Source organism: Conger conger, chromosome 4 (assembly GCF_963514075.1).
Source record: "Conger conger chromosome 4, fConCon1.1, whole genome shotgun sequence".
Lineage (NCBI taxonomy): Eukaryota > Metazoa > Chordata > Actinopteri > Anguilliformes > Congridae > Conger > Conger conger.
The window spans coordinates 66,381,070-66,403,142 of NC_083763.1; the positions used below are offsets into that span (position 1 = coordinate 66,381,070).

The 22,073-nt window shown below is 44.2% G+C and overlaps 1 protein-coding gene and 2 non-coding genes across 4 annotated transcripts; 1 reads left to right on the forward strand and 2 right to left on the reverse strand.

Annotated features, from left to right (window-relative positions):
- The first annotated feature begins 15,813 nt into the window (after positions 1-15,813).
- zfand1 (zinc finger, AN1-type domain 1) lies at positions 15,814-20,598 on the forward strand. 2 transcript variants are annotated; one of them, XM_061240419.1, is made up of 8 exons: positions 15,814-16,268; positions 16,572-16,614; positions 17,039-17,078; positions 17,209-17,336; positions 17,698-17,789; positions 19,074-19,195; positions 19,692-19,847; positions 20,262-20,598. In XM_061240419.1, the coding sequence occupies exons 1-8, from the start codon at positions 16,079-16,081 to the stop codon at positions 20,436-20,438; spliced, it is 948 nt and encodes a 315-aa protein (XP_061096403.1). In that variant the 5' UTR covers positions 15,814-16,078; the 3' UTR covers positions 20,439-20,598. The 2 variants fall into 2 exon arrangements, with proteins under 2 accessions (XP_061096403.1, XP_061096404.1); XM_061240420.1 differs by lacking the exons at positions 15,814-16,268; positions 16,572-16,614; positions 17,039-17,078 and having other exon boundaries at positions 17,285-17,392; positions 17,696-17,789.
- Positions 19,278-19,350, reverse strand: trnar-ccg (transfer RNA arginine (anticodon CCG)). Its single transcript has one exon. It is a non-coding gene; the product is annotated as a tRNA-Arg (tRNA).
- Positions 20,599-21,559: 961 nt separating the features above from the next.
- trnar-ccg (transfer RNA arginine (anticodon CCG)) lies at positions 21,560-21,632 on the reverse strand. Its single transcript has one exon. It is a non-coding gene; the product is annotated as a tRNA-Arg (tRNA).
- Between the last annotated feature and the right edge of the window lie 441 nt (positions 21,633-22,073).

The following is a 22,073-nucleotide window of genomic DNA, read 5'->3' on the forward strand; positions in this document are numbered from 1 at the left end:
TGCCCCTAAGGCACCAGTTGTCCATCTGAGGATGAATCTGCTGCACAAGACTCCTCTCTCGCTGTCTCTCCATGTCAGCCTGCCTGTGAACCTGCTCAATGGACTTCGGTCCGTCCTCACGTCTCCGACAGATCCAGTCATTCTGGAGCACAGTGGGACAAATAGAAAGGATTCTTTTAACTATTTTCAGTTATTCACTAGGTATGGATACTGACACAAAGGAGGACACGTGTACACGAAGCAAAGGAGCATCTGGACACAAACCAAGTTATTTCAGAGACTGCATAAGACACAAACCCACTATACAGTGTGAGGGACAGATGGTTACAGTCAAGTACTGCACTTGGTTCTTCAGATCAGAAGTAAGTCTCTGAGTATGTGCCTAAAATGTCTGCAGGCTCTCAGTACTAACCATTTGGTTCTCTGTCAAGAAGAGGATCTCCAGCTTCTGGACACCAGTTCTGGCCAGAGGCACTGGGATAACGGACACTTCCCTGTCAGTGCAGAGGGGCAGTGGGGTCAAAGTTCAGAGTTATTCGCTGCTTCTTTCCATTGATGGACCCAATGCATTGTTTCTTACACTGGGTATATTTTCCAGCAGGCATTTCCACATTTTGGTCTGCAAGCAAAGGACTCACCTGAAGAGCTGGTCCATGTGAATGTATCCTCGGCGGGGTGGCTGGTGGAGTGCTGTAACCACATGGTCCACGATATGATGCCTACGTGGTTCCATTTGTAAGATCTTCTGCAGTCGAAATAACTGCTGTGGTGGCAGGGGGCCCACTTTAGCCAGATGGTGAATAATGATGCCACAGTTGCTCTGGGTGGAGTTCTGCTCCACCATCCAGAGCTGCAGTGTGCCGTTCATCCCCTTTACACACAGCAATATCTTCTGTGGTACAGACAAGGGGCGGCACAGTATTTATGCATAATGATGGTGGCACAGACAGGAATTCTGCATTGTATACTCACATGGCCACAGCATGGCTATTCTATTACTCAACCGAAGCCAAGTTCACCTTCATATCAGCAGCTTTGGCCACCTTCTCCAGCTCATTCTGAGTTGTCACAGCCAGGGCTGGAGCAGGATTGGATGCTTCATCTGTGCCTTCAGCAGGATTGGCTGGGGCAGGCAGAGGCAGCATGGTCTGTAGGGCATGTCTCTCAGCTCCCAAAACCCGCAGCTGAGTGTCATCACTGCTGCTGCCCAGACTCTCTGGCTGGTTGAACTGCCACTTCACCAAAGCCCAGTCCTGGCTCCAGTTTCTCCTGCTGGGGGTGAGGTGGGGGGTGGTGTATGATTTAGGGAAATCAGGAGACCCTCCTGCCTCAAGACATATTGCTCTAAAGTGAATGGCTTTGGCCATTCATATTGTTGACAATTGTGTGTTATGTTTAGTCTCAAAACCAAAGACAGCATCAGTTTGATAGACACAAACAGAGAGACTGCAAAGTGCTGACCTGTGATGAACTGTGTGGAGGCTGGAGGAGAAGGAGGAGGACAACAGCAGGGAGGGGAGGAGGTTTAGGGAGCTGCAGGAGAGACGTCTCATCTCTGTAGAATGGGGGTACGTAGGCAATTGGGTTTTTTTGGTAAGAGAGGGTGCATGTGGGAGAGCATATGTGAAGACCTTGAGTGAAACATCACATGTGGAAGAGAATGCATGGAAGAGGTAAATAAGATAAATCATGTGAGAGAAAGTGTGACCCTACCATGCTCTATGCCATGATCCCACCGGGTGCCTTCCTGCCTGGGAATGGGAAACTGGGTGTCGAAGACCAGTGTGTTAAGCTGGGGGAGAAGACCATCCATTTACCAACTTTACATCATTGAACTACTACAGTTTATGAAAATCTGTGAACTACCGCACACAGACCTAAGGGATACATGTTCTATACTAAAACATCAAAAAGGCATCACTGTCCAGTCCTGCATTTATACATATTAATGGGAAATTAAGCCGATCATGGCTTGCCTGAATGAAGATGCAGGGCTCCAGGCTGTAGTTAGCAGGTAAGATGGCGGTGTTTTGGCCTTCATCCTGCAGCTGCATATCCTGCCTTAGGGACAGTTGTGCCCCTCCAGGACCATAGTGGCCTGCTATGGGAATAACCAGCTGCTGTTCATGGATCCTCTCCTGCAGTTCATCAAGTTTGGCCTCCATGCCGGCCTGGCACACTGGCATGAACTTAGGCTCAGGTTTCGGTGGGAACCAATAATTCTGGAAAAGAGAGAAGCAGACAACGTAGGGACATTTTAGCTGTGTGAGAAACACAACAAGAAAGAGCAATGAAGCTGGAGAGAGTGGGTTAGAGATTGAGTATGAAGATAACATTGAGTATTTCCCATAGGAGGTGGCGGGGGCACACCATTTGGGGTTGGTCAAATTAGGGTAATACCTTTCTCAGGGCCACTATGTCCTGCATTAGGCGGGAGACTTGGGATGAGATCTGCTTTGTGGTGATGATCTCCTCCATCTGATGGATATATCCGTCCATAAGGTACTGTTGAAATAGGAAGCAGTGGGGACAGTTAGACTACTTGGGTGTCTGTGTATAAGCGTATCTGTGTGAGGGATATGACCTCACTGGTGAAATACCTCATCACAGTCCAGAGTGCTGCCAAAGGTAGACAGTAAGCAGCACAGACGCTCGAGTGCCACCTCACTCTGGGTGATGAGCAGCTTTGCGATGACATTGTGGATCACAGTCTCCTCAATCATCTTCAATTTCAAAAGTTCCTCAATGAACTTCATGTTGGTGACCAACTGCTGGTGCTGCTTTTTCTCCTCCTGGACAAACGGGGAGGAGGGCCAAGGTGGGTGAGCAGGGAGGTGCCACACATTTACAGCACAGGGCAAGCCATGACATTTGATCTGTAATCCACGAACCATGCTTTAAAGAGTCACCATTTGTGAAAGGGTGAGGCCACGTCACAAATGTCTTCAGACAAACATGGCCAGAAATGAAATTAGCCACAGATTAACTCTAAACATGGCGGACCATATGGCTTCACACCACATTCATACCAAAAAATCTTCTGCCATGACCCCAACAAACATATTTTTTGACATAACATGACAAACACCAAAACATCTCGCTCTGATAACATACCCAGCACCAGCATCTTGTGCTCTTTCGCAGGTTGCCCAGCACTACTACCTATGTTAACACCCAAAGCATGTTAAGCTCCTCCTATTTCTTCCAATTACCTCATGGTCCTCGTCCAGCTTCTGAAACTCAATGGGCCAGAGTTCTAGCAGCACCGAGCGAAAGTTCACAACATCTTGAGGGTTGTCAGCAATTGGGGCATTTATCTGAAGGATAAAAAATTAGTTTTAGGAAGCAAGAAACACTCCTCTCCTTATAAGAACAATTCTGTAGTTCTAAAACACTATCTAAAACTCCTTGTGTTAAGTGTGCCCAGGTAGTCGTGTGGAGAAGGTGCATGTTTAAAGGATGGCTGTGCACAGATAAACACACAAAGGAAAGGAACTGAACAAATGTGGCTCTTTAGTTTCTCCTTCCACTGTTTTTGAAGTCCATACTTGTGTCATAAACTGGTAGTGATTTCTGAAATAATGAGAAAGGACAGACGCGCATACTCACCTCCCTCAGACAGTGGCACATCTTGGCACATGTGGTTGAAAATCTTGCCTCAGAGATGGCCTTCTGAAAAATGATGGCTGCAATGCCCCGAAGACGCTCCTCTGTGTCCATGTGGAGCTTGTTCACCTGCTCCATGATGTGGCCAAAAATCCCGGGGGCGAGCTTATCCAAGACACTATGCATGATCCTGTACAGCTCCTGGGTCTCAGCTGTCTCGGGGTCCTCTTCTCTCCTGTCTTGGATCACTGCAGACAGCTTCTTCACAGCTGGCTTCCTCACTTTCTCCTCCTTTGGAAGCTTCGCCTTCTGGAGGCAGCTGCGGCTCCAGGCTGGGTGTGGCTGTACTTGGACCCAGTGATCTTTGCCCCTAAGGCACCAGTTGTCCATCCGAGGATGAATCTGCTGCACAAGACTCCTCTCTCGCTGTCTCTCCATGTCAGCCTGCCTGTGAACCTGCTCAATGGACTTCGGTCCGTCCTCACGTCTCCGACAGATCCAGTCATTCTGGAGCACAGTGGGACAAATAGAAAGGATCCTTTTAACTATTTTCAGTTATTCACAAGGTATGGATACTGACACAAAGAAGGACACGCGCACACGAAGCAAAGGAGCATCTGGACACAAACCAAGTTATTTCAGAGACTGCATAAGACACAAACCCACTATGCAGTGTGAGGGACAGATGGTTACAGTCAAGTACTGCACTTGGTTCTTCAGACCAGAAGTAAGTCTCTGAGTATGTGCCTAAAGTGTCTGCAGGCTCTCAGTACAAACCATTTGGTTCTCTGTCAAGAAGAGGATCTCCAGCTTCTGGACACCAATTCTGGCCAGAGGCACTGGGAGAACGGACACTTCCCTGTCAGTGCAGAGGGGCAGTGGGGTCAAAGTTCAGAGTCATTTGCTGCTTCTTTCCATTGATGGACCCAATGCATTGTTTCTTATACTGGGTATATTTTCCAGCAGGCATTTCCACATTTTGGTCTGCAAGCAAAGGACTCACCTGAAGAGCTGGTCCATGTGAATGTATCCTCGGCGGGGTGGCTGGTGGAGTGCTGTAACCACATGGTCCACGATATGATGCCTACGTGGTTCCATTTGTAAGATCTTCTGCAGTCGAAATAACTGCTGTAGTGGCAGGGGGCCCACTTTAGCCAGATGGTGAATAATGATGCCACAGTTACTCTGGGTGGAGTTCTGCTCCACCATCCAGAGCTGCAGTGTGCCGTTTATCCCCTTTACACACAGCAACATCTTCTGTGGGGCAGACAAGGAACAGCACAGTATTTATGCATAATGATGGTGGCACAGACGGGAATTCTGCATTATATACTCACATGGCAACAGCATGGCTATGCTATTACTCAACCGAAGCCAAGTTCACCTTCATATCAGCAGCTTTGGCCACCTTCTCCAGCTCATTCTGAGTTGTCACAGCCAGGGCTGGAGCAGGATTGGATGCTTCATCTGTGCCCTCAGCAGGATTGGCTGGGGCAGGCAGAGGCAGCATGGTCTGTAGGGCATGTCTCTTAGCTCCCAAAACCTGCAGCTGAGTGTCATCACTGCTGCTGCCCAGACTCTCTAGCTGGTTGAACTGCCACTTCAACAAAGCCCAGTCCTGGCTCCAGTTTCTCCTGCTGGGGGTGAGGTGGTGGGTGGTGTGTGATTTAGGGAAATCAGGAGACCCTCCTGCCTCAAGACATATTGCTCTAAAGTGAATGGCTTTGGCCATTCATATTGTTGACAATTGTGTGTTATGTTTAGTCTCAAAACCAAAGACAGCATCAGTTTGATAGACACAAACAGAGAGACTGCAAAGTGCTGACCTGTAATGAACTGTGTGGAGGCTGGAGGAGAAGGAGGAGGACAGCAGCAGGGAGGGGAGGAGGATTAGGGAGCTGCAGGAGAGACGTCTCATCTCTGTAGAATGGGGGGACGTAGGCAATTCGGTTTTTTTGGTAAGAGAGGGTGCATGTGGGAGAGCATATGTGAAGACCTTGAGTGAAACATCACATGTGGAAGAGAATGCATGGAAGAGGTAAATAAGAGAAATCAGGTGAGAGAAAGTGTGACCCTACCGTGCTCTATGCCATGATCCCACCGGGTGCCTTCCTGCCTGGGAATGGGAAGCTGGGTGTGGAAGGCCAGTGTGTTAAGCTGGGGGAGAAGACCATCCATTTACCAACTTTACATCATTGAACTACTACAGTTTATGAAAATCTGTGAACTACCGCACACAGACCTAAGGGATACATGTTCTATACTAAAACATCAAAAAGGCATCACTATCCAGTCTTGCATTCATACATATTAATGGGAAATTAAGCCGATCATGGCTTGCCTGAATGAAGATGCAGGGCTCCAGGCTGTAGTTAGCAGGTAAGATGGCGGTGTTTTGGCCTTCATCCTGCAGCTGCATATCCTGCCTTAGGGACAGTTGTGCCTCTCCAGGACCATAGCGGCCTGCTATGGGAATAACCAGCTGCTGTTCATGGATCCTCTCCTGCAGTTCATCAAGTTTGGCCTCCATGCCGGCCTGGCACACTGGCATGAACTTCGGCTCAGGTTTCGGTGGGAACCAATAATTCTGGAAAAGAGAGAAGCAGACAACGTAGGGACATTTTAGCTGTGTGAGAAACACAACAAGAGCAATGAAGCTGGAGAGAGTAGGTTAGAAATTGAGTATGAAGAAGATAACATTGAGTATTTCCCATAGGAGGTGGCGGGGGCACACCATTTGGGGTTGGTCAAATTGGGCTAATACCTTTCTCAGGGCCACTATGTCCTGCATTAGGCGGGAGACTTGGGATGAGATCTGCTTCATGGTGATGATCTCCTCCATCTGATGGATATATCCGTCCATAAGGTACTGTTGAAATGGGAAGCAGTGGGGACAGTTAGACTACTTGGGTGTCTGTGTATAAGCGTATCTGTGGGGATATGACCTCACTGGTGAAATACCTCATCACAGTCCAGGGTGCTGCCAAAGGTAGACAGTAAGCAGCACAGACGCTCGAGTGCCACCTCACTCTGGGTGATGAGCAGCTTTGCGATGACATTGTGGATCACAGTCTCCTCCATCATCTTCAATTTCAAAAGTTCCTCAATGAACTTCATGTTGGTGACCAACTGCTGATGCTGCTTTTTCTCCTCCTGGACAAACGGGGAGGAGGGCCAAGGTGGGTGAGCAGGGAGGTGCCACACATTTACAGCACAGGGCAAGCCATGACATTTGATCTGTAATCCACGAACCATGCTTTAAAGAGTCACCATTTGTGAAAGGGTGCCACGTCACAAATGTCTTCAGACAAACATGGCCAGAAATGAAATTAGCCACAGATTAACTCTAAACATGGCGGACCATATGGCTTCACACCACATTCATACCAAGAAATCTTCTGCCATGACCCCAATAAACATATTTTTTGACATAATCTAACTCCAAAACTTTCACCATCTCGCTCTGATAACATACCCAGCACCAGCATCTTGTGCTCTTTCGCAGGTTGCCCAGCACTACTACCTATGTTAACACCCCAAGCATGGTAAGCTCCTCCTGTTTCTTCCAATTACCTCATGGTCCTCATCCAGCTTCTGAAACTCAATGGGCCAGAGTTCTAGCAGCACCGAGCGGAAGTTCACAACATCTTGAGGGTTGTCAGCAATTGGGGCATTTATCTGAAGGATAAAAATTAGTTTTAGGAAGCAAGAAACACTCCTCTCCTTATAAGTACAATTCTGTAGTTCTAAAACACTATCTAAAACTCCTTGTGTTAAGTGTGCCCAGGTAGTCGTGTTGAGAAGCTGCATGTTTAAAGGATGGCTGTGCACAGATAAACACAAAGGAAAGGAACTGAACAAATGTGGCTCTTTAGTTTCTCCTTCCACTGTTTTTGAAGTCCATACTTGTGTCATAAACTGGTAGTGATTTCTGAAATAATGAGAAAGAACAGATGCGCATACTCACCTCCCTCAGACAGTGGCACATCTTGGCACATGTGGTTGAAAATCTTGCCTCAGAGATGGCCTTCTGAAAAATGATGGCTGCAATGCCCCGAAGACGCTCCTCTGTGTCCATGTGGAGCTTGTTCACCTGCTCCATGATGTGGCCAAAAATCCCGGGGGCAAGCTTATCCAAGACACTGTGCATGATCCTGTACAGCTCCTGGGTCTCAGCTGTCTCGGGGTCCTCTTCTCTCCTGTCTTGGATCACTGCAGACAGCTTCTTCACAGCTGGCTTCCTCACTTTCTCCTCCTTTGGAAGCTCCGCCTTCTGGAGGCAGCTGCGGCTCCAGGCTGGGTGTGGCTGTACTTGGACCCAGTGATCTTGGCCCTTAAGGCACCAGTTGTCCATCTGAGGATGAATCTGCTGCACAAGACTCCTCTCTCGCTGTCTCTCCATGTCAGCCTGCCTGTGAACCTGCTCAATGGACTTCGGTCCGTCCTCACGTCTCCGACAGATCCAGTCATTCTGGAGCACAGTGGGACAAATAGAAAGGATCCTTTTAACTATTTTCAGTTATTCACTAGGTATGGATACTGATACAAAGGAGGACACGCGTACACGAAGCAAAGGAGCATCTGGACACAAACCAAGTTATTTCAAAGACTGCATAAGACACAAACCCACTATGCAGTGTGAGGGACAGATGGTTACAGTCAAGTACTGCACTTGGTTCTTCAGACCAGAAGTAAGTCTCTGAGTATGTGCCTAAAGTGTCTGCAGGCTCTCAGTACTAACCATTTGGTTCTCTGTCAAGAAGAGGATCTCCAGCTTCTGGACACCAGTTCTGGCCAGAGGCACTGGGAGAACGGACACTTCCCTGTCAGTGCAGAGGGGCAGTGGGATCAAAGTTCAGAGTCATTTGCTGCTTCTTTCCATTGATGGACCCAATGCATTGTTTCTTATACTGGGTATATTTTCCAGCAGGCATTTCCACATTTTGGTCTGCAAGCAAAGGACTCACCTGAAGAGCTGGTCCATGTGAATGTATCCTCGGCGGGGTGGCTGGTGGAGTGCTGTAACCACATGGTCCACGATATGATGCCTACGTGGTTCCATTTGTAAGATCTTCTGCAGTCGAAATAACTGCTGTAGTGGCAGGGGGCCCACTTTAGCCAGATGGTGAATAATGATGCCACAGTTACTCTGGGTGGAGTTCTGCTCCACCATCCAGAGCTGCAGTGTGCCGTTTATCCCCTTTACACACAGCAACATCTTCTGTGGGGCAGACAAGGAACAGCACAGTATTTATGCATAATGATGGTGGCACAGACAGGAATTCTGCATTGTATACTCACATGGCCATAGCATGGCTATGCTATTACTCAACCGAAGCCAAGTTCACCTTCATATCAGCAGCTTTGGCCACCTTCTCCAGCTCATTCTGAGTTGTCACGGCCAGGGCTGGAGCAGGATTGGATGCTTCATCTGTGCCCTCCGCAGGATTGGCTGGGGCAGGCAGAGGCAGCATGGTCTGTAGGGCATGTCTCTCTGCTCCCAAAACCTGCAGCTGCGTGTCATCACTGCTGCTGCCCAGACTCTCTGGCTGGTTGAACTGCCACTTCACCAAAGCCCAGTCCTGGCTCAAGTTTCTCCTGCTGGGGGTGAGGTGGGGGGTGGTGTATGATTTAGGGAAATCAGGAGACCCTCCTGTCTCAAGACATATTGCTCTAAAGTGAATGGCTTTGGCCATTCATATTGTTGACAATTATGTGTTATGTTTAGTCTCAAAACCAAAGACGAGCCGACAGCATCAGTTTGATAGACACAAACAGGGAGACTGCAAAGTGCTGACCTGTGATGAACTGTGTGGAGGCTGGAGGAGAAGGAGGAGGACAGCAGCAGGGAGGGGAGGAGGATTAGGGAGCTGCAGGAGAGACGTCTAATCTCTGTAGAAGGGGGGGACGTAGGCAATTGGGTTTTTTTGGTAAGAGAGGGTGCATGTGGGAGAGCATATATGAAGACCTTGAGTGAAACATCACATGTGGAAGAGAGTGCCTGGAAGTGGAAGGTGAATAAATCTATATGATAGAGATGTTAAGTTCATATTAGATGTGCAGTATGAAAGATAAATCATGTGAGAGAGAAGTTGTGAAACCTACCGTGGTCCATCCCATGACCCCACCGGGTGCCTTCCTGCCTGGGAATGGGAAGCTGGGTGTCGAAGTCCAATGTGTGAAGCTGGGGGAGAAGACCATCCATTTAGCAACTTTCTATTATTGAACTACTATCGTTTATGAAAATCTGTGAACGACTGTACACTGACCAAAGGGATACATGTTCTATACAAAAAGATCAAAAAGGCATCACTGTCCAGTCCTGAATTCATACATATTAATGGCCAAGGAAGCTGTTCATGGCTTGCCTGAATGAAGGTGCAGGGCTTTAGGCTGTAGTTAGCAGGTAAGATGGCGGTGTTTTGGTCTTCATCCTGCAGCTGGATGTCCTGCCTCAGGGACATTTGTGCCACTCCAGGACCATAGCTACCTGCCATGGGAATAACCAGCTGCTGTTCCTGGATCCTCTCCTGCATCTCCTCCAGTTTGGCATCCATGCTGGCCTGGCACACTGGCATGAACTCCTGCTCAGGTTTAAGTGGGAGCCTATAATTCTGGAACAGAGAAAAGCAGATAAGGGGACATTTTAGCTCTGTGAGAAACACAACAAGGAAGAGCAATGAAGCTGTAGAGGGTGGGTTAGAGATTGAGGATGAAGGAGATAACATTGAGTATTTCCTATAGGAGGAGGTGGGGGCGCATTTGGGGTTGGTGAAATTGGAGTAATACCTTTCTCAGGGCCTTTATTATGTCCTGCATTAGGCAGGAGATTTGGGATGAGATCTTCCTCGTGGTGATGATCTCCTCCATCTGATGGATGTATCCGTCCATAAGATACTGTTGAAATGGGAAGCAGTGGGGACAGTTAGACTGCTTGGATGTGTGTGTACAAGCGTATCTGTCTGAGGAATATGACCTCACTGGTGAAATACCTCATCACAGTCCAGGGTGCTACCAATAGTAGACAGTAAGCAGCACAGACATTCGAGTGCCACCTCACTCTGGGTGATGAGCAGCTTTGTGATGACATTGTGGATCACAGTCTCCTTCATCATCCTCAATTTGAAAAGTTCCCCAATGAACTTCATGTTGTTGACCATTTGCTGGTGCTGCTTTTTCTCCTCCTGGACAAATGGGAAGGAGGGCCAAGGTGGGTGAGCAGGGAGGTGCCACACATTTACAGCACAGGGCAAGCCATGACATTTGATCTGTAATCCACAAACCATGCTTTAAAGAGTTACCATTCGTGGAAGGGTGAGGCCACATCACAAAAGTCTTCAAACAAACATGGCCAGATAATTAGCCACAGATTAACTCTAAGTATTGCCGTCGCATCCGTCTGATAAGGGAGATGTAATGTGCAGGTGGCATCTGCCCATAAGGGGTTAAACATACTTTTTGACATTATCCAATACCACAACTTTCACCATCTCGCTCTGATAGCATACCCAGCACCAGCATCTCTTGCTCTTTCGCAAGTTGCCCAGCACTACTACCTATGTTACCACAGCAAGCATGTTAAGCTCCTGTCTCTTCCAATTACCTCACGGTCCCCATCCAGTTTCTGAAACTCCATCCGGCAGAGTTCTAGCAGCACCGAGCAGAAGTTCACAAAATCTTGAGGGTTTTTAGCACTTGGGGCATTTCGCTGAAGGGTAAAAAATGTGTTTTAGGAAGCAAGAAACACTCCTCTCCTTCGAAGCACAATTCTATTATTCTGAAATACTATCTAAAACTCCTTGTGTTAAGTGTGCCAAGGTTGTCGTGTGGAGAAGCTGCATGTTTAGAGGATGGCTGTACACAGATAAACACACAAAGGAAAGTCACTGAATGTATGTGGCTCTTTAGTTTCTCCTTCCACTGTTCCTGAAGCCCATACTTGTGTCATGAACTGGTAGTGATTTCTGAAATAATGAGAAAGGACAGATGCACATACTCACCTCCCTCAGACAATGACAGATCTTGGCACATGTGGTGGAAAATCCTGGTTCAGAGATGGCCTTCTTAAAAAGGATGGTTGCAATGCCCCTAAGACGCTCCTCTGTGTCCATGTGGAGCTTGTCCACCTGCTTCATAATGTGGCCAAAAATCTCATGGGTGAGCTTATCCAGGATACTGTGCATGCTCTTGTACAGCTCCTGGGTCCCGGTTGCCTCCCGGCTGCGGCTCCAGCCTGGGCGTGGCTTTACTTGGACCCGGAGATCTTTGCCCCTGTGGCGCCAGTTGTCCCTCTGAGGATGAGTCTGGCGCCAGTTGTCCCTCTGAGGATGAGTCTCTCCATGTCAGCCTGCCTGTGAACCTGCTCAATGGTCTTCGGTCTATCCTCACATCTCCTACGGATCCAGTCATTCTGGTGCAGTGGGACAAATTTTCAGTTATTCAGTACGGATGGATATTGACACAAAGGAGGACAGCATTTTTCTTTCTGTGGCCTCATTTTTCATTAAATGGGAATGGGAAGTAAGTTTTCTAGGGAATTTGAATTGGACAATGAAGCTCCTTTTCCTTTATTTCGAGAGAAAGAGGATGCGGAATCACAGACAACTAAGCAGTACCCTTCTGAGTTCCAGCACATCCTGCAAAAGAAATCTGATCCGTGATGATGTCCTTCCCCCCTTGATGATGTTCTTGACAGTGTGGAAGTATCCATCCATGAGGTCCTGATGAAACAGACAGCAGTGGCAACAGTTACAGTGTTTCTGTGTGTGTCTACATTTGTGTGTGTTTGTCTTATGTGTGTTCGGGGGTGGGGTATTTACTATAAGTGTATCTGAATGAATACTATGGTCATGTAGTCCAATACCTTATCACTGTCCAGGCTCTCGCCGACAGTTGTAAGAAGGCAGCAGAGGCATTCCAGTGCCTCCCCGCTTTGGTTGGAGAGGAGCTTTGTGACGCAGCTGTGTATAACTTTCGCTTTCATCATTTTGAATTTGAAGAGCTCACCAAAAAATTGCATGTTGCCAAGTGACCGATGGTGGTGGCCATTAACCTCACTCTCCATTGTAGTCGCCAACTCCAGCTTTTCAAACTCCAGCTGGCAGAGCTTGAGCAGCACCAAATGGAAGTTTAAAATGGCTGGGCTGTCACTGGATGGCACATTTATCTGTAGGTGAGAAAAGGCTTTTAGGAACAAGTCACACACTTCTATCTGGATCTAATCTTCTACAATTCAATCTAAAATGAAGCATGAAAAGGTGGCAGTGTGGAGAAGCTGCACGTTTAGACAGCAATGCACAGATAGACACAAAAAGGAACAAACTGCATGTGGCTCTTTATTTCTTTCTTCCAGCAGTACATTAGGCCACAGTTGTAGCATGATTTCTGATGCAGAGAGAAGGGACAGTCTGGGACACTCACCTCCCTGAGACGGTAGCACAGCTGGGCATAAATCCTGCAGAACTTCACCTCGGCGATGGCCTTCTCAAAAATGATGGAGGCGATTCCCCTCAGGCGCTCCTCCGTATCGATGTTCAGTTCGCAGACCTGTTTCGCCATGAGTGGGAACACCTCAGGGGTCAACTTGTTCAGGATGCCGCGCATTTTCCTGAACAGGACCTGTGAACAGGCTTCCTCAGGGGCCTCCTCCCCCCGGTCCCGGCTCCCTTCAGCCAGCCTACTCGCTGATGGTCTCCAGGCGTTTTCGGCCGTGTGGAGCTGTACAGCTCCACTGAAGGGCTGCAGGAGTCTGGGACCTCCAGTCAACAGAGGCTGTGTTAAAGATGGGAAATGGGATTAACATAATAATGGCTACATAAAGTATTTTAGGAATCAGGAACATTTTAAATAATTTTGGAGATCCAGAAGGAATGGGAGCATGTTGCATACCTGGGGGAAACGCGGGTCAACGTTCATGTTCGGATTGAACAAGGTGGAAAATGTTGATCTAAGGAGAAAGGTGTAGAAAAATCAGGTGAAATTAGAGAAAGGTTTAACTACATATAGCTGTTGACATGAAAAGAAACTATCTCTATCCTGCCCTGGTAAATGTACTGTATAATTTCCAATTGGACAATCTTATCAATCCAAAAGTTACAAGTAAGAATAGCGAATATACCTATAAGTACACCGTTATGCCAACCAGAAGTCAATTGATTGTGATGCTACTGGAAAATGTCCAAATTCAACAGAATTACAAACCATTTGAAAACATAGTTTAAATAATACCTTTTTTAATCAACTAAATACTTATGACAAACTGTAACCAGCTGATTCCAACAAATTCGAAACCCTCAGCTCACTCGTGATTCATTGGAACACGTGGAAACGTTTTAGACATACTTGGTCATTAAAATATTGTTTAAACTGTTCCTGACTGTTTCAATGTAAACAGTGAAAATCTCTTTCAAACACAGTACATAGACACTTATTAAATGTTGTCAATAACCACAAATAAGCAAGCTGTGTTACATCACCACTGATCCAGCAAGTGACATTACCATGACACAGTGACACACTACTACACACCTATTTGCAGCCAATGACAAAATCATAGGCCTATATAAAAAATGTTACTGCACTGCCATCAGATACATTGTATTCATTGATTTCAGCTAAGCTTTTACTGTTTCACTAAACATTGCAGGACAGAGGAAACCACTCATATCCTGTGTAAGACCTCATTTTTCACCTGGATTATTTATTGGACAAAGACACTTTGATTGAAACTGTCCAAGAAAAATGGCCACTATATACAAATATATTGTCAATGTGTTATGAAGTGTACACAAAAAATTATTATCTACTAGCAGTCTACAAGCAGTTTCAATCAAAGTGTCTTAGCTATTTCTTGCTTCTTGCTAAAGATTTTATTATAAATGTTTTATTTAGCTCGCCCATTACTATTATAAACGTGAAAATTGGTTTCTCTGCGACACAAAACACTGCTCTATTAGCCTATTTGAATTTACTTCTGAGACTCAAATGAATTATCAACTCATTATCTGTAGCTATTCATTCATACTGGCAAACTGTTTTTGAAGCCCAAACAATTTAAGCTTACCTGCGTTCTTCCAAGAAAATCAAGAATGTAAACTGAATGTCCTTTCAAAATCGTTCAAAAAAAAGTTGAATGTAGTCGTAAAAGTAGTCGGGTTTTCTCAAGCTTTGAAAAGTTTTGACAATGTGTTGCCAACTTAGCATCAGCAACAGAATGAGTAATCTCCAGTATGTACTTTAATTTAAATTGCTCTTCACAGTAGCCTATAGAACACACAGCTGATTCGGAATCGATACCTCATTGGTAAATGCAGCATTCACTGTACGAATAGTGTTCCATGTAGACTGTGACGTTGCTAGAAAATGCCCATGTCAAACAATAACAATAACAATAACAAGCAATGCAAAAACTGTCAAAACATATATTTTTATGAATCATTTTATTATGACAACCTGCATATTCCATGATGATTAAAATGACGCGCACCCTCCCTCTATACTATACGCGCGCGCATAGACAAATGAAGCGTTCTTTTCTAATTGCATTAAAAACATGTGCAAAGCAAGCCAGGGAACAAAAGTAGACAAATTAACTGATTTATCATACTGTACAATTTGCACAGCGCTTGTTGTGAAGTGGTCAGTTTAGGAAATGCAAGAGAAACCCAGTTTGGTTTTTGGCCCGCCTTGAAGGCAATGTCTGTAAGAGGCTCAGGGCACATGCGCATTACGTCAGACAAGCACAATTTGTGAATGTATTCTGTTCTAAATGACTGTTTGCAGGTTTCTTGCTAACAATAATGGCCTAGATCGCAGCCCGGTAGTATATTAAACTTGTCTTATACTTATTTTTGTTTGAAGCAAATATATAAATATAATCTGATGCATGCTTCATCTCACGATGAATTGAGTTAGCTGGCAAGTTTATAGGCACATCCACATCGAACTTGAACCTGAAGTACAATCTCCTCCTTGAATCGAGACAGCCAATAGCTTAAACTGACACTTGACGTTCAAACCGAGTAGAGCCAATAATTCTCAAGTAGGTGGAAATTGGGCGCTTTTTCCCCAAGCATACAAACACCCAAGTATAGCGAGTGATGCTTCTTGAGCTGTTGAAGCTTTCCAGCCAATTGTTACAAATTGATTCATTTATCGAGGCCTCAAGTGACAACTGCTGGTAAAATAATGTACCGCTGCCGAATAATCACATGCCGCATACCGGAGCGCAGATGCGTTTTTTTGGCAGCAAAATCCAACATACACACCTGCCCTCCAGGAATGGAGAGTTGTTAGCATGGACCTATTTCAGTTAAGATAGCCTCATCCCAAACCCCTTGGACTGAGTTGCAAAATATAATTTGTTATTGTATTTTTAAGAAGTGAGCAAAACAAAGAGGGGGAAAATATGTAGGGGCAAGTTTCGAACTCTGGTCTCTTGCATGAGAAACAGGCGCACTAACCACAACTCTAAATGTGTATTAACTTTCTGAATGTGATTCAAGCCTTGAAGTGGTACTACAGGGGAAAATTGACGCATGTACTCGACACACGCCTCGGTATCATTCGGAGTTCAGAGGTGATGTTGTCCTGCTTACGTCATTACAACATGGCTGAGCTAGACGTTGGGAAACATTGTACCATTCAGACTTGTAATCAAAAAGGTACTGTAAAACAATATTTAAGATGGTATGTTCGACCTACTATTTCAACGCATGAACCTTATTGTATGCTTATATGATTCCATAATCTCCTTTACACCATCGATAATGGTTAAAGTGAAAGAAAGCTGCTGACGCATGGGTTGAATGCACAGCTAATGCTAAGGAAAACCAGCAAGCGTTAGTTTTGTTTTTGCTAAGTGAAGTAGGCTAAGCGTCGGCTGACTATTGTCTAGTATCAGTAAAATATAATTCAACGTATTTTAATTGAAAATGACAAAATCATATTTCTTATTTTACTTTTAGACTTTCTGCCTTTCGTCTGCAATGCCTGCTCTGGAGTTTTCTGGTAAGCTTCACTGAAACTGGATGTAGCTAATAATATGGACATTTTGACATCTGCATTTAAACACGACAACAAGTGAAACGTTAGTTTTTCTGTAGGTCATCGTTGTAACTTGTAATGGTTTAGCAATCTGAACGTCCATCTAAATAATGCGTTGCTAATTTTCAACTGTTAATAAAATGGGGTTAGGAGGTGAATAACAAGAGGACGTTTATTGTTTGTTTGCTCATTAATTAGATGACTTTGCAACTTCGCCTTTGCTTGACAGTTGTTATTTGGAAATGGAAGTCTATAGGAATTAATCTGTGCCAGTGTATGCAACTATTTAATTGTCTGTAATTATAGCATGTCAACTAAATTTGACTATGAATTGTTTCATATATATTTCAATTGTGAATTAATTGCATATCATTTCATTTTTTTAAAGCATTGAACACAGAAGTCGAGAATCACATTCGTGTTCTGAGGTATCTATTTGGTGTGCTATGTGGATGTTTGCTGTCTTGTGTTTATGGTTTTTGTGTTCATAGTGATTGAAGTATCCTTAATATCTGGTTTTAAATAGGCATTGTATATTCAACTACTTTATTTATTTAGGTTCCACTCAAGAAAGAAGTTCTGACGTCTGGCGGCAGTACCTCCTATCAATGCACGTTTGAGGACTGCAAAGGAAAGGAGCTATTGCCAGTACTGTGTCCACACTGTCAGAACAACTTCTGCCTTGCGTGGGTATATTGGAAGACTGTACTACTGTAAAAGCTATTCACTAGCTATTCACTAAAGTTAAGTTTGATAACCTTGGGTTACAGTGTTATGTCTGCAGCTGTAGTGGCAGGTCTTTTTTGTAAAATATATTTGTTCTCAGTGATATTTCAATGATTAAATAAAGGCTAAATTGAAAACATTGTCTGCTGGGTAAAATTAAATGCTAAACTGTCTGGATTAAAGTAATTAGTATTCCAGAATAATATCTGTCCTTGGAAATATTTTCATTGAAGGTTTTCAGTAGGGAGTGGATGTTATTCTTTGCATATTTTGTCTGTCATGTTCTGTGCTTGACCCTCACTGGGGCATTTTATTAAACAGGCATCGGCATCAAGATGACCATAAATGTGAAAAACTGGAGACCCCGAAGCCACGCATGGCTGCCACCCAACAACTTGTAAAAAATATAGTTGGTTAGTAATTTGTTCCATACTTTTTGGGTAGTTACTATACCTTGGCCTGGAGAGACACCTTGTTTAACCTACCTTGGATTTGTTTTCCATGAAAATGTCCTACATTTTATTTACTTGTGTCTCCCATACATTACAGAAGTATCAGATGACTGAAGTCAAATACTCTCACACATTTAAGGATCTTTTTAAATTTGTTTTGCAGAATCCCAATCAAGTTTTGATCTTTTATCTCTCTGATATTAATAATGTGTCTGTGATGGGAAAATCATAGCCAAAACTATGTATTGTATGGTAAGCATTGGATGACTGGTTTTGCAGGTAGGGGTGCCACATTTTATTTGTGAAAAACCGGGATATTTGACGCGTGACGCGGGGCGTTAAACCATATTTACAAATATACTAGGTTAACAGTTGTAGGACTCCCTACTGACTCTCTTACCTCTATTTGTCCTGACGTAGATGCAACCAGAGGGGGAATCAGGGAGATGTGCATATAATCATATTTAACTGAGATCTTGGCTGGACACAAAATACATGTGGCGGAGAACGGGTCTCCTTGGGCTGGCCTTATCCATTCCGAAAAGTGCTGTCTTTTTGCGCCCAGTTGTACGTTGTATATCGTTTTTTTCCGTTAGTTTTTTTTTTTTTTTTTTTTTTTTTTTTTTTTTTGCTGCTGGTTGCTCATCTGATTTTGTTCTCTCGTCCTCCTCGTCCGTCTCTCTCCTCATTTTATAAAACCGACAAAATACCAAAATAAATCAGAAGTATTAGGCCTCTACAGGCTAGTAGCTAGCTGAACTTTCCCACGGTGGGGTCGTTGAAGGGAATGCAGACTGACAGTCCGTGCAGCAGTTGCTAGGTGATAAGGCAAACCGTCGTATTTTTGCTACCAATTAAAAAGAAGTACAGGCATATGGCCAATCGTCGCTGTGTTTTACTCATTTTCACCAGTTTACAGACATGGGATTGGAAGCCAAACGTAAAGAGGAAAAACAGAATAGCAGTAGAAGAATCCGGTTTTATTTGGAACTCTGACATTTAGAAGTACAGAAAACCGGGACAATTCATCATTTTCCGCGGCAGTCGCTCAAAAAAGAGAACAATCTCGGGAAAACCAGAACCTGTGGCAACCCTATTTGAAGGCCTTTTTTCTATATTGTGTTCTTAACGTGTCCACATGAGGGCAGTGTAAGCCTACATTGACATGATGAAATAGTTAAAAACGTGGAGGTAAGTAGCTTTTTATTAATTTTTTTTCCGTCCCTTCTCTTAACTTTTCTGAAGAGTCGAAAAAGGCATTGCCAGCTAGTAAGGGTCGGAGGGGCGCGAAGAGCAGCGCGACTGCTGCAAAGGTCGCCCTGATGAAACTGAAGCTGCACGCTGATGGAGACAAGGGCCTGCCACAGGTACTTCAGTGTCCCCCCTGAGAGGAGCTTTTGTCTTTATGTGTCTGGTGAGGTGATATTAAAAGAACCTTCTGGTGTTGCACGACCCAGGTGGGACTTGAACCCACAATCCCCAGCTCCGGAGGCTGATGCCTTATCCATTAGGCCACTGGGCCTGCTGTGTGTCTTGCATGACAATGGGTTTAAGTACATTACTGGTTGTCCTCAGTTTTACAGTCCTGTGCTAATGAGTGTATTTGTGAGAAGATTATTGTGATTTTATTCTGCTTTCTGATGTCATTTCCTTTAAAACATTTTTTATAATTAAGTATTTAAACTGTCATTTTAATTACTGTCTTTATAGGATACATTCATTCATTTTGATTCATTCTGAATATTATTATTATTATTATTATTATTATTATTATTATTATTATTTAAAAATAAAGATCGGTCTTAATTGTAATAGGATCTGATTGTAATTTCCACAACATTTTTTTTTACATGTCCTGTCCAGACAGAGAGGACCTACTTCCAGGTGTTTCTTCCTAAAGAGGCTAAAGATGGCAGCCTGCCCATGTTCTTCTGCTCAAGATGGAGCGTAGGAAAGGCGGTGGACTTTGCTGCGTCACTGGCAAAGCTAAAGAACAACAACAACATCTTAACTGCCAAGGTACTGACGTACTGCACTCAACTCAAACTGATTTTTATTGTTATCCATTGTTTAAATGCCCTTTCCCCGTTTTTTTTTTATACGTAATTGTGTTTTCATCAGTGCTTGTTTTCAAAGTCTCCATTATCAATTCTGGATAGCACAGCTATCGAGCATGTGCTTTTCTCTCTTGCAAACAGACATCACTGTTTGCAAGTTGAGCTCGCACAGACAGGAGCTGTAGGAAGACTTTGTGGCCCAAACGACCAGCAATGGCCATTTGTTTCTAATGAGTTAGTGTCATCCTGACCAAATAAAACACTCTTAGAGAAGCCCCAGTTGCAGTTCCTCCAATTTCTTAAACAACTTATGCCCATTTAAAAAATATATATGTGTGCATCTTTTCACTAAGTGTTTTTTTGTTCTTTGCTCCAGAAGCTCAGGTTGTGCCACCCACAGACAGGAGAGGCCTTAAAGATGGACGACACGCTGCTCTCCTGGTTGGCTCACCCAGAAAGCCCGCTGTACAACGGGGGGAACATCATTCTGGAGTATTTGGACAATGACTGCACAGAGCTGGATGATGTCACAGCCTACCTCCCTCAGTCCTGATACGAACGCTATTTCTGCATCGCCACAGTGTGTTTGTTTTTCATTTCACGTCATTAAAATGAATGTTAATTCATCCAGTCATGGCTGAATTTATTTAATATATGTGTGTTGGATATGATTCACCCTTCTCCAAATTAAATAATTGGAATTTTACATGGTCTGTGAAGATTTCTAGGCACTGCTGTGTGCAGTAAATGATGATTTCATTGGCATGGTGGTCAGAGTGAATGGAACGCTGCCTGCCTACAGAATTAGGCCCTAATTGCTCACACTAGTCTTTTTCCACTTTGAAAATAAATAGTCATTTTCAGAGATAGTATAGTAGTGCATTAGAACTAGCCATCAAACAGGCCATAACCCTTCCATCAGCTATATGCTTTATTTTTTAACAATTACATAGCTGTATATGTGTTCCTGTATATGTACAGAGAGAGATCTAAGTGGTCACGGAGCTGACTGAAGAATGTGAAATAGTTGTGGATCTCAGGAGAACTAAGCACCGTTGATGGAAATCCTAGTATGTAATGGTGAAAGATAGATAAAAGTATGGCTTGCTAATTGCTTGCGCAATTAATACTGCGATGCCCTTGCCCATTAAGGATCCAAAGCACAGTTTTAATGGAGGATTTCAGTCCTTCTCAAAGGCTTCTTGATCCGTTCAGGGACTCCTCAACTGTGTGCTCTTGGCCGTTTGATTTACGGCTGGATGAAACATGATCTGGCTTTCCCCACTGAATACAGAGTGTTTCTGAGCTCTAGTACTGCTTGGGAAAAATTGTGTTATTTTCATAATCTGCATTTGCTCCAATGAACTTCAAGCATCATTTTGTGTAATTGAACAAAAAGCTTAAATGCATTGCTGTAGGTTTTAACTAACCCATACTGCGAATTGAAGGCTATTGGCTCTTGTTTTTTTTTTTTACTTCAGTGACCTATTTGTATGGACAAAAAAAGACGAGAAATGACTCATAAGCACATGGGATTTCCTTTCTGTCCACATGTGCAAAAACGTGTTCGCATATAGGAAGTTCTTTAACAGAAAACACCCTCCTTTGTAAAGATGTGGGCCACGCTAACCTTTCTCAGTAGTCCATTAACATTAAAAAGGATCCTTTACCATTCGACCCAGGTGGGACTTGAACCCACAATCCCCAGCTCCGGAGGCTGATGCCTTATCCATTAGGCCACTGGGCCTGGTCAGTAGGGGAACTGCAAAACAAAAGATATCCCACAAAGCATTGTCTACCACAAAACAAGTCGGAGTGAAAGCAGCACACCATTCTGAAGTTACAGATCATTAAACCAGTCGGTACTGATGACATAAATGTTTTTTTGTTTGTTTTTATATTTGGGGAGCATTTTATGGTTGTTTGTGACTAGTTTTGTTTGTGTCTAGTTTTATATCTGAAAGTACATTTCTGTCAAGCATAATCTATTCACTATTTAGGGATAGCTGCTTTTCAATATGGACATTGTACTAATCGAGACTGGCCACCCTGTGGATTCCGAAAAAAACATTTGCAAAAGCTAATGCACGCTAAAATGACTATAATGTGTAGAGGAAGAAATCCTATATACACAGTTGGTTTTTTTTGCAAAGACCAGTGTAATCACTATAAACGACTTGATTTACCA

Excerpts from the sequence above, each read along its gene's own strand:
- zfand1 (XM_061240419.1), top strand. The coding sequence starts at position 16,079 with ATGTGTATTAACTTTCTGAATGTGATTCAAGCCTTGAAGTGGTACTAC. Across the intron at positions 19,196-19,691 it reads GAGACAAGGGCCTGCCACAG|ACAGAGAGGACCTACTTCCA; the intron begins GTACTTCAGTGT and ends TGTCCTGTCCAG. Across the intron at positions 19,848-20,261 it reads ACAACATCTTAACTGCCAAG|AAGCTCAGGTTGTGCCACCC; the intron begins GTACTGACGTAC and ends TCTTTGCTCCAG.